This window comes from Thermobia domestica, chromosome 5 (assembly GCF_964235325.1).
Source record: "Thermobia domestica chromosome 5, izTheDome1.hap1.1, whole genome shotgun sequence".
Classification (NCBI taxonomy): Eukaryota; Metazoa; Arthropoda; class Insecta; order Zygentoma; family Lepismatidae; genus Thermobia; species Thermobia domestica.
This window is the reverse complement of record NC_137458.1, coordinates 63,241,679-63,255,040: the sequence shown is the minus strand read 5'-3', so window position 1 is coordinate 63,255,040 and position 13,362 is coordinate 63,241,679. Positions and strand designations below refer to the sequence as shown.

The 13,362-nt window shown below is 30.8% G+C and overlaps 1 protein-coding gene across 1 annotated transcript in view; it reads left to right on the top strand.

Moving 5' to 3' along the window:
* LOC145685938 (cell adhesion molecule 2-like) overlaps positions 1-12,767 on the top strand; it is a gene marked incomplete in the record, with an annotated part of 202,082 nt that extends 189,315 nt beyond the window's left edge. Inside the window, 1 exon segment of the mRNA XM_081758713.1 lies at positions 7,796-12,767. Coding sequence (XP_081614839.1) covers positions 7,796-7,878 — 83 coding nt within the window.
* Between the last annotated feature and the right edge of the window lie 595 nt (positions 12,768-13,362).

Here is a 13,362-nt window from a genome sequence, read left to right as displayed (position 1 = left end):
GTCAGTTAGAAAAACGAAAACTAATTGTGAACAAATACCTCGAAAATCCAGGTATGTCCTTAAATAAATTAAGCAAACTCGTAAAATACCCTCGGTCTACTGTGCAAAATGTAATTAAAAAGTACGCACAAGATTTAACTGTTGAAAGAAAACCTGGCTCAGGTAGAAAACCGGGGACTAGCCAACCGAAGCTGGAGAAAAGGGTTACTGCATTGCTGCGTCAAAATCCTTATTTATCGGAAAGAGCAGTTGCTGGTGTGGTCAAAGCGTCCCAATCTACAGTGCACAGATTTAAGCAAGGAAAAGTTTACGATCTTTCAAAGTCCAAAAGGTACCTAACCGAGACGAATAGCAAAAAGTGACGGCAAAATCCAGAGCAAGAAAACTCTATGATCAGTACCTTACTCAATATGGATGTTGCATTATGGACGACGAAACCTATTGTGTCGCTGATTTCAGTCAAATTCCCGGAAAGGAGTAGTACGTGGCACTGAAGAGGGGAGATTTGCAGGATAAATTTAAACAACGGAAGGCATCCAAATATCCCAAACAATATTTGATTTGGCAAGCTATTTGTTCATGCGGTAAAAAAAGCAAAGCGTTCATCACAACAGGGACAATTAACGGCGAAATTTATACGAAGGAGTGTTTACAAAAACGCTTGTATCCATTTGTGATGTCATACAGTAACTCTGTTTTCTTTTGGCCAGATCTTGCTACCTCTCACTACTCTAAAGCAGCCACTGATTGTTATAAAGAAAAGGGTATCGTCGCAGTTCGAAGAGAGGCAAATTCACCAAATTGCCCTGAACATAGGCCAATTGAAAAATATTGGGCCCACATTAAAAGAACATTGAAAACATCAAAAGGGAAGGCGGCTGACTTGAAAACTTTTCGTCGCAAGTGGACTGCAGCTGCCAATCAAATAACAGAAGAAGATGTGCGAACTCTTATGAAGCGGATTAAGAGTAATGTACGAGCATTTTTCCATAATTAGTTCTTTATAATATATTTTGTGTGTTTATTTTTTTAAACTTTATAGTCAACTACAATATGCAAACGACCTTTCTTCTTTTCATTTCTTTACCTACTTTTTTGGTCAAAGTTACTGGCCAAGTTTTTTCTGACTCATTCTTTAAGTTTCGTCTGTACAGATATCTTGGTTATCGACCAGCACAACTTTTTAGAGTGTTAAAAAATTACTTTTTAAAAAAAAAATGTACATGAAAATTTCCATTCGCCTGTATCATAAGCAGCCTAATGAGATCTATGGCTCATAGTCTATTGTGCCGATGCGGGTCACTAGTTTTAGTAACTTAGATGTTAGATCTTAATTTAATAATTAATTATTTTAAATTTTAAACTAAGGAAGATAAAAGGGGATGATATGATTTACATGTAACTGATGTAATGAAAATATTATATTTGTATATAAATGAAATTTAATTTATTTAAATTACTAAAATAAAAATTAGTTTAGGGAGAAGATAAAAGAGGGAACAAAGAAGAGATTTAAGTAAAAAGAAAATAGAAATGAGCATTCTTCTTCTTCTTCTTGTTCTCCTCAACCATAGGTTGGTGGGCAATATGGACATTTTAAAACCTTTCTCTCCCGTGGCAGAGCTGTTTTATAATTGGATAAGATCACTTCTTCGTAACTGCATCTAAATATTCTATCTTTGGTCTTCCTCTTCCTGATTTTCCTTCTGTCTTTCCCTCTATCAGCTCGGTGATCCAATCAGAGTGCCAAATAAGATGGAATGAGCATTAACTTTAGTTATTTTTTGTTTTTGTTAAGTGTGTTGTTGTGAAGAGTGATGAATTTACTTGTGTGTGAGAGAGTGTGTGTGTTTTAATTTTTGAACCGGAAATTCAAGAAAATAAATGGAATTGACGTCTGGATTGATATTTTGCTAAATTTGCCAGGGGCGATAAATGGAATAGCGAAGTGGTTTGTTGTTAATCACTAGATGATGACTTTTTTTATTAACTGTATTTGCCGCGTTGAACTTCTAGTGTCTCTGGGTTTGAGCGGGCCTGGAAATTGGGCTGTATTCTTGTTTTTTTGTTATTTACTTGGTTGCTTGACTACTACTATCTTTTGAAACGTCTCTCCAACAGTTTCGTTGAAAGAAGGTATTGAAGGTAGCGATCATTTAACTAGAAGGCTTTTGCAATTAGAAAAGAATGTTACGTGGTTAGAAAAGTACACTAGTTTTATTTATTTACTTATTTATTGGCTAATTTATACAATGACAAAGTGAGTATAATGATTTATAAATGCTTGTCTGAAAATAATAGAGAAACATACTGATTTATCCATTTCCAAAAATAAAAAATAACAAAAATAAAAGATAAAAAGCCATAAAAGAATTAATGTCATAGGAATATACATAGGAATATAACAGCAGCAAACGCAGAATTTCGTTCGTGAAGGAGGTTTAAGTTCCCAAGTTCATATATTTCAGATATTTGTATCCGTATCATAATATGGTAAAATTTTATTTTTACATAATATCCTGCATGTTGATGTACGTGATTAAAAGATTTGTAAGGCTGAACAAATAAATTAAATAAAATTTAAATATAAACTAATTATTTGCTGAGCAAAACTATATATTTTCATTAAAATTCAACACGTGTTACAGTTTCGCCAACTAACTTTGGCTTCATCAGACACTATGTGATACAGGATAACTGTACAATCGTATATACATACAGTTGTATGTATGTATATACGATTGTACAGCTGTATGTATATACGATTGTACAGTTATCCTGTATCATGTAGTGTCTGATGAAGCCAAAGAGTTAGTTGGCGAAACTGTAACACGTGTTGAATTTTAATGAAAATATATAGTTTTGCTCAGCAAATAATTAGTTTATATTTAATTATAACAAAGCAAAGCTTCTACTTATGGAAAATTTAAAATAATTTGATTTTAAAAATGATTGTAAAATTTAAACAGTCTAATAATTATACGTAGTTGTAATTGCGTTTTAGTTTTAAAACAATATATCAGTATCATACATCACTGTAAGGTTCTGCATTGTATATACTTGATCATTGGACATTTTTCTGGTTACGTGCTGATAATATTGTAGAGCTATTACTAAAATTAGAACTTTAATCCTGTGTAATCGCCTTATTCATCCTGAGGTGTGATTCATTCTCTACATACACTAATGAGCTCACCATCAACGTTTTAGCATACACATGTTCTTGTATTGTACTGTTTATATGTGGAATAATATGAAACCTCATTATCTTGTTATCGTTTCTTGATTAATAAGTTTTCTTGATATCTTGTTTCGTCTTAATTAGTGGTCATTCGCAGATGCCACATCATCTTGAAAACACCATTCCGTGTTGCTAAGCAGTGCTGTTTTCTTGAAATAAGCATAATTTACTACGTGCAATATTCGGAATTGTGAAAAAAAAAATTTTAATAAGAAGAAAAGTTTTATTTTGTGGCTCCTTGAATAAAGAGTTAAGGAAGACTTCATAAAATGTTTTGTATGGAATATTGTACTCTATGGATCAGAAACATAAACTCTTCGTAAGAATGTCGAAAAAAACACTTTTGAAATATTGGTACAATAAAAGACTGAGAAAATTAGTTCAGTATAGCACAAACTCGCATGTGCTGGGATCAAACTAGAGTTTCCTTCCTCCAGAAATGTGCAATTTACCACTGTATTTCATTATGAAGCACTGAATCCAAAAGAATCAATGTTAAGAGATTTTTTTTACACACAGATAACCTTTTGTCTAATTTTTGTGATGAACTTGTATTGCTTTCGATAATCACACTTAACGACACTCACAAAAGCTTTATAACATTAAATACAACACAACATAAGGCAATAGCTACAGCATCTCTACCACCTCTGCTGTCGCTACCCGTATCAACAGTGCTTACCCGATTCTTCATGAACTATTAAATCAGACTCCAACTGTACTATGTTACGCATACTCACCAGTCGATCATCTTGCACTTCATGAACATGATCAAACCACATCGTTGCGTTTACTATCACCATCCGCGTATCTATTGCGTATTCATTCTGGCACTCTTTAGTTTTCACTAATAATCCTTCCATTGTCTCAACCCACTTTGAGTAGCCCCAGAGCAGTAGATTAACACCCTCGTTTTAGCTAATATCATAGGATCTTGGCTAGAAGATCGACACGTCACGTGTAAATGTGTTTTTATATTAAATAAGTGCTGTCTTGTTCAGCAGTGTGTTTATTTTTCTGATTTTATTCGCAAGACGTTGACTATGATTGTGTGTCATATGTCCTTATGTAAACAACACTTCATTGCTACCATCTCCTCGTCTCTCATCGTATTCTTAGGTCCATTCATTGATTAGATTTAATGGAAATAAATAAGTAATTGCTGATATCCACTCCTAATACCTTTTTACTATACATAAATTGCTGCCACTGCCCCAAGAGAATACTTTACTTTCTGTCAGCCACCATCTATTGATAGGAATGAAACTCCACTAGAAAAAAACAATAGCTTCAATATGCAACAAGTAATTACCTTATATAAGTGAATAAACTAGGATTTTTATTTAAGGAATTGTTCACGAAGGTAAAGAGGAGGATCTAACAATTAATCCAACACTTCAACCGACAGATTAACGGCCAACTCCGTTCTAGATACTATTAAAGTTTTTCAGCAAAATGTGACAGTGAGGTGCCAATTATGAGGGCGATTTATGTGTAGTCTATAACAATTTTACATCAAACAGAAACACATAATATAATATATATTTATCAGTGTGTTTGTTTTGTGAAAAGCAAAATAAGCAAATAGATATAAGGAAAACAAAAATCGCTTCCGTTAGATGTTGAAGCAGGCCAATGTATACCACACGTCAAAAATTATTATCTTTTAGCTGTACGTTTTCTGAGATCAGAAATGATGGCTCTCGAGATGAGATACTTTACAACGGAAGACTTATTTCTTGTAATTTCTTAATCTGAAGTAGGTAGTTTGTTGTCAGAAGTACGGTAGAAGCAGAGAAAAAAATATGTGAAACGGTTAATCAACTTCTCGTGTTTGGATGCATTTGGAGTGAACTGGGTTCTTGATGAGTTCTTGTATATCTTTCCGAGTTAATAAACAGCCCACGATTCATACACTTGTGAGAGGATACCCATCATCACTATCATTATCATCGTTCGTCCTTAGTTGTGGTGGTAGTAGCTTCTTCTAGCTACCAGTTGTAGCGTCTCCTCTTCTCCTCACTTCACTTCAAAGAGAACAGGAGGCTCGGAAAATGAGAAACAAACCGCAGTTTCTGTAAAAGTAAATTGGTTCCTCATTTCTCAAAGAAAACCCAGAAGGTGACTGAAAATTAACTGCTTTGAAAGCTCCACACAGAGGTCGCTGGTATCCATAAAAGGATGGTATATAACGAAGTCCTTCTTTTTTTCTGCTACGAAAATATGCTTCTGTTAGACAACAAGCTAAATTAACTTTAGATTATGTTTACTCAGTCCATATCACCTGTAAGAGAGATGCTATGTTAAATTGTATATAGAACGGCCACAGAATATTGTCGTAATTTTGGTTTTTTATTTCATGCTTAAAAGGCAAGCCCAAAAATGAGTCACGTATATGAGAGAGAAGATTAAAAATATGTCTCACTTTAATTTCCACGAAATTTGCACTCAAAGAAGGTCAAAATGATTCCAGGAAACTTTTCATTTTAAAGATTAATTGCCGAACGATAATGTGAGATCGCTAATAAAGTTTTCCCGTCTTATATAATGCGTTAAGTTTTGCTGAATTAAGTACTTCTATTAGATTTGACCCAATAATTTAAGTTATGGATGGTTGGTACGTAAACACTATGATGGTGAGGTCAAAGGAAATACGAAGTACATTTCTACAATTTATATTACTTGTAAATTGATTCTAAAATTGATGTTAAAGATAACCTATTTCAGGATTGAAACTAATTACTCCTATTGAAATTTAGTAACTAAAGTAAAGTCAATCTTAACAATTGTCTGTCAGATTCTTCCGTAGAAAAGAATATGAAATGAACTAATCCATATTCCCAGAGTTTTCATTATTTTATAAATTAATAGGTACATGTAGAATTGTTTACATATACCCTGCTTCCCGAAAATACACACTTTTTTCTTGGTTACCTTCGGACGTAGCTCACTTACGTACCTTGTACACTACTCTTTCTTTATATTCTTCACCAATACTCGTCTCCAAACTTTAAAATATATCTTATATGATTAGTATTATCGTTTCTAGTTTCAAGACACATGCTGACAGCACTGAAGACCAAGACCAGAAAAGTAAATGATTTAGTAGGATATCAATGATAATCATATTCTAGCCCAAATTAGTCAATTCAATCTTTGAAAACAAAAGCTTGTATCGTGTTACGGCTGATGTCAAAGATTAATCGCCGTTCTATGAGCCTCCAATGATTTTGAAGCCGATGTTGATCCAAATCATAAAATGGTTCCTTTCCAGTGCTTAACTTTTAGAATTGACTATGTGCTTACAACGAAATTTCATGTAGATACAAGCTTACAAGCTTACTTTTGTACTTACAACGAAATCAATAATGGGCATGCAAAAATGTTCCTCGAAATTAACAGAGCCTTTCCTGACAATCAGAAGTTCATAGATATAAGAGATTATAACAGAGAGTTATAGTGCGTTACTGAAAAGTCACTAAAATAGTTCAAACGAGTTTACTTATTCTCGTATATTTAAGTGCATTTGTGTCCATAATCCCAACCTCTGTGTGTGTTTACTAGAATGATATAGAAAAATACATTTTTTTTCAAATATTGTAGTTATTTTCCGAATAAGGCAAAGAACATTTATCAGAAACTAATGATACCTGATAAATTTGGAATAACTATGATCACTTAATTCTTTTTAACAGAAAGGAGGACTCTTAATTCTTTTCAAGAATATGTTTTTACTGAAGCAGTTTCGAAAACTTGAACTTATGATTACTACAAATGGTCAATCTCCGCTAACAGATCTCCAAATCTTTTTCCTCATCCTCATTTGTCCTCATTTTTCGGTCTAAAGTGTAAGTTTGGTTAGATGTTTAGGATAAATGAAAAATGAAGGTAATATTATAGTTTATCTATGAAGGAAAGTGGAGAGTGAGGGGTAGTAGACAGCTAGGGGCTGAGGGAGAATGTATAGTGAATGACAGGTGAAAAATTGGCATTAACAGTGGCGCTAGTGGTGACAAAAAAGAACCAAAGTTTCAGAAAAGCCAGGCGATTGTGAGCATACGAATATATTATATTTACTTCTAGCGTTAGTATAGTTGTTTTTCCTGTTTCAAGGCCTTGGTGAATAAAGAACCATAGAGGCAGTAATATAACTCTCCTTGAGTTTTTATTTTTATAAATATAAGTTGATTCAAAAGATTATAGGTCCTTTTTAAGAGATTGAATGGAGTGTTATTGCAGCTCTTGAGAGAGTATATTGAATAAATTTTCTTCCCTTAGCCTGTAGCAATGAAAATTTATTTTTCTACCAGTGTGTGCCACTGATAGCATGGCACTTACTAACTGTACATTAAACAAACGACATAAGGTTTAGCCACTTCTTGATCAAATCATGAATTAACCCTTATTTACATATGTATTTACTTTTACAAGAACATACATACCTGTTATAGTGAGACTTTTACCATTAGTTATACAATTATGTATTTGATACAAAAGCCTCGTTAATTACTGTTAATATTTTAAAACTTATTTTATTTTTTATTCTCATTTCAGCTTCCGATCATGGTGTGTCTCTAGTGCCCTGTGCTTCACTCCTAATCATTTCTGGATACGTAAGCAGTCTTCTTTCCAGGTAACACTCTATATAATTGGAAAACTTCGTCTTAAACAAGAATTATTTCGCTAGAGTGTAATCCTTGCGCTGGAATTCGGTGATATTTTTTTCTCTATATTACATGGGGAATGAAACCAAAAAGAGAAAAACATCAGGTGTAAATATAAACATTTTTCTTGGAAGTGTGATGTGTAAAATAATAATAAAAAAGATACAGAAGAACATTTTTATTGCAAGAAAATATTTAGAAAAAGGAAAGAATATACTTCGTGAACTAAAAATAGAAATATTAAATTAATAATAATATTAATAGAAGACGGAGAGAAGTGTTCTATCACAGGAAAAAATGTTCTTCACTGACATCTTTTATGTTTCAAAAATGTGATTGAAAGAAAAAGACACTGTGCAGTGACAATGAAAAAATAAAAATATTTTACATCTTAAAAAATATTACCTTTATGAAGTAAAAGAGCCTGTGTCAATGGGTTTGAAAAAGTGCTGGACACGTTTCTCTTATCTTTAGTTTAATATATTTTTCTTTTTATGTTGTTCATGATGATGATGATGTATTTTAAACGATTTAAAATAGCACTGGGTGCATATGTGCTAAAATTGTTTTATCGTAAATTATAATCGTTTCTTTTATTTTGTCCTCGTTACCACAAATTGATTTTTGATTGTGATAACGCAAAATATTAGCTTTTTTGTTATGTTATGGTTTATTTTAAAGTATAATGGTTAAAAATTTGTTTTACACACATGTCCTACACTTTAGCTTATAAAGCATACATAACCATTAATACGTAAAATAACATATGCTGTTTGACAGTTGGTTTCTGATATTGCATAATAAGATATTGCACCTATTATTTTGAACTCTAAATGACGATAAACTAAGTTGCATCAGATAAACATGTTATTTCTTCATTTAAAGTCAGATAATAATTTATTATTTTAACAATACTTCAGAAAATAGTTACTTTTCTTCTAATAATATTATGTTTAATTTATAATTATTAATACACCGTGTATATGAAGTTTATCTTCATATGTGAAAACGAATATACTGCCGTCGATCTAAATGTATTTGCAAAACTTCAAATCGTTTTGATAATTTTGCTTAACGTAAGAGATTTTTTCATGGTTCTCTGCTCTTTAAATGCTAAAAGCTATACATGAGTACTCTTTGCTTTTCTTTAATTATTTTCCATTAATTCTGTTACTGAATTTTAGGACAATGTTTCAAAAATATTGGCTTCGTTCTACTTAGAATGTATTTTTTGTCATTCAATTTACTGACAGTTGTTCAATTGTATATTTAGCTTGTAAAAAATATGAATTGTTATAATATTGAACTTAAAATTTGTTAAAAGGTGTGCTTACAAGTGAAATTACGAGAACGGAAACTTACACTTGATCAGTTCTTACAATGTCACTTAAAATAATTTATTTAAAAATATTTTTAATCATATGATCATGCTTTTGAATTTACGCACAACATATATTCAAAGAATTAATCTCCTTTCCGTATTTTCAAAAGCCTTTGATATTGAAATTAAACACAGTTGTTCAAGAAAATCTTTTTCTTAATATTCATGGTGTTGAAATTAAATAAGTTTATAAACAATATGATCTTAATATATGTATCTTTTCAGTCCCTAAAAGTATGTACTCAAACATATTCATTATATCAAGTATTTATTTCGGTGATTCCTATTATATTTTAATTATATGCAATTTATCGACATCTCGCCACTATTTAATAATGTTTATTTTGTTTCATGTTTTGATGTAATCCAATTCTTCGTAAATACATTTTAACAAAGAATATCTTTAACGAGAAAATAAAATTTATATAATTTGTATGGTTTTCCTATAACAAAATAGAGTCAAACATATTTAAATATAAAAGTAAAATTTTGTCAAGAATTACATTTCAGATAAAAATTAATATTAGTTTAGCAACACAATTGATATAGAAAAATAGTTTTTTTAGTTTTCTTAAAGATAATTTTCAAAAAAATGCGCAAAAAGACCGATTAAATGTATTTATCAATATTGTTAATAATTTGAACTAAGCGTATATGTTTCTAAAGGAAAGAAACGTATAAGATCTTTCATTTCAGTTGATTTCATATTTCTTTCTAAACAATATCACAGTAAAGTATATGGGAAAAACCACTTAATGGTAGAATGGAAAAATTTAAAGTAATGAATTTAAAGTTTAGAATGAAAATTTTATCCAAGGAATTAAAGCAATACATTGTCATGTCAGATAGTCAATTATTTAAAATGTAGTCAATTATTGAAACGAATTTTATAATGCGAATAACACAACAATAATATTAGGATAAATTGCTTTACCTTTTGATAACCGAAGTGGTGTAAGATATATCCTTTCATTAAAGTGAAACAATCATTCATTATAAGTTAACGTTTTATATTTCAATAAGATTTGCACATTATGATTTGATAAGAGACTCTTAAACCATAAACGAACTTCGTCTTGCTGTCGCCTTAACAAATTTTATAAAAGTATTTTCTTCCAGTACGAAATTGTATCAAAAACACTCACGTATCTAGATCATTATAAATCATTGTATGTAGTGTCGAATGACAAATTAAATTTTCTTGTCTTCTTATGAAGTAGTACAGTCCCAGTATAACACTCTTAACAATGCTCTTATTTACTAATTAACCCTGGATAATGCTTTCGGCTTATATAACTATGTTTCAAACAGAAGCAAGGAACACAAGTCAATGAGTATTATAGTATTCTTATTTCTTAATATATACACTATAAGTGTGTAGCTATTTTCTTAAAAATTTATATCTTACAAAGAGTGTGTATAATTAGGGCTGCAATCAATTTACTTTCTTAAGTCTATTTTAATTTCAACTGGATCTAAAACTGGAATTATAAACAACAAAAGCAAGCGTGCTAACCGATCTACTATTGTAAAATAGGACAAATACAGTCTTCCCTGTTAGTTTGTAAATTCATCTTTGTTGATATACGGTACCTTCAAGATACTTATATCTTATTAAAAATAATACAACCATTTACAACTAGGGAAATAGTACAGTAATACTTGTAGCTAGTAATATAATATATTATCATGAATTTGGCACTGATTTCGCTAGCTCTGTCCTGTTTCATGAAGCCACTACTGGCCTGGTAATATGAATCAAGATATGATTTATAGTACATATAAGTGTGCTTACAAATTTTGAAAGGAAAAATATTACAAGTTTCAACAGATTTGGTAAATCACCAATCGTCAAGAAGAAATCATGTACAACTAAATTTAATGAACATTCTACAGTCTTTAATGAATGAATATTTAAAGTAACTTTAACTTAAAATATGACTTTAAAACAAATAAGTTTTCTTTGCCTTTCCACATGGTAATCTGTGAATTTCCTTAATCAGAAGTAATATTTTTATTCTTTAATATACCATTTGATAACTAGTTTAAGTCCAAAATTATTTTATTACTATTACGATTTTTTTTACTCTTTTGTATTCTCATTTTTCATTATAAATAAGGAAAATGAGATAGAACAATTAATTTTATAGTGGTGTTGCTATTGATTTCCTTCGAGCACTTTTCTATTTTATTTTTTTAAATGTGTGGTTTATTAGTTCAATTTATCATTGTTTGCCTCTGGCTACTAGCATCAAATGTCACTTCCACAAAAATACATTTATTTTCAATAGCAACAAATATATTTAAAAAAATGGATTTGTATATTTGATGTTGTAGGCACTATATGTATTTTCAGTTTTAATCACTCTAAACAAAAGCAATCTTAATTATATGATTGTAATAATGTTTTTTTTCTTTTATTGGGGAAACAGTAATTATACGTCATTATTATTTTCTGTCATGAAGATTTGTTATATTCATTTTGAAGTTTAGCGTTTCTTTAAAACGAGTAATTTGTTCATTTAGTTCCACAGATCAACGCAACATATTTGAATATACATACAGATCATCATGTACTTTCACAGATTTTGAATGAAGTTTTCTTACGAGAGCGGGCCATTAACTTTTCGTAGAGTCATTATAGTTGCATATATTAACTCTCATACACCATATTGCAATATATAAAAATAAAAGTAAATATGTTCATTAGTAAGAACAACAATGTAAATGTAATTTATTAATAGATTTAGAAATAAGATTCTACGAAAGCTTATATAAGGAGTTTAGCTTGGTTTGACGAACTTCCAGTAGATTATTCCATTGAGGGGCATTTATTCCAGAATTTTATTCTGTTGTACCCTTTCTGCTTCAAAACGGTTGACAGTAAAGTCTTATGAAGAATGGACCATTAATAGTCATTAATCACAAAAACATTTAAAATGTATTTCTTTTGTTTGCTTTGATTTTGAAGTTTAGTAAGAGTGTTGAACATTATACTAAAACCTCTTTTATACTCTGTGGAAGACAATGATACACGTGTTTTCGTTTTAACAAATAATCTATTGACATTTGTACAAATAATCAAACAATAAATCACATTATTGTGTTTCCAGCATTTGTATAAGACTACAGATTCCCCCTTTTTATACAGTGGTGTAAGTCAACACCCTAGACACACTAGAATACAGCTTCTCATGAAATCTTCCTAATTGAAGTAGTACCGGCTCTGGAAAGGAAAAAGGTGGGTGGTCGTTTGTACTTACCAGATAATATTTACATTGCGACAGTCATCCAGCTTAGTTAAGAAAATTGATGAAACAGTAGGAGCAAACTCTGGTGTAGAAACCCAGCATTATTGGCGTGGGATGCTTATCTGCTGACCACACATCACAGCAAAAGCATGAATACCACAAGTAAGTCCTGGCTTCCCAAAAGCTGTTGCACCGAGAGTTTACTTTTTCTTTAGAAAAGATGTAATATATATATATATATATATATATATATATATATATATATATATATATATATATATATAAGAAACGAGGGATTTTCTTTTTTGCCTGATAAGGAAGCAATTCTTCTTTGATGAGCAGGAAAAAATACTGAATAAGAGGAGAAAATCCCACACTTAATTCGACCTTGTACTCTCATACTGAAATCTGTTTTATAAATTAATATCTACATCAGAATGCTATATTTTCATCCGTATTCATTGGCAATTGTTTATCGAAAAGTAGACTCTTAGGGTAAAAAACCAAATTTGCAATATTATAACCTAGTTGAAACTAAATATATGTATAACTGATATAACTGACCCAACAACAGGTTGCCTAGTTGCATACATGAATTTATCTTCTTGCAATTTAGCTAAATGATGACATCATGTCATATTTTAAGTGAGTAAAACTTTACTTAACTGTAAATACAGTTACATGTTATTTGATTCTTTAAAAAATAGGGGGAAGAAGAAACTAAGTTTTATACTGTTGCTCAGTGCTCAGTGTATTCTATTAATACTTCATCAGGCATTCAACAAGTTGTTTCTGTTACCTTTTCACTGTTTTCAATACTTGAGA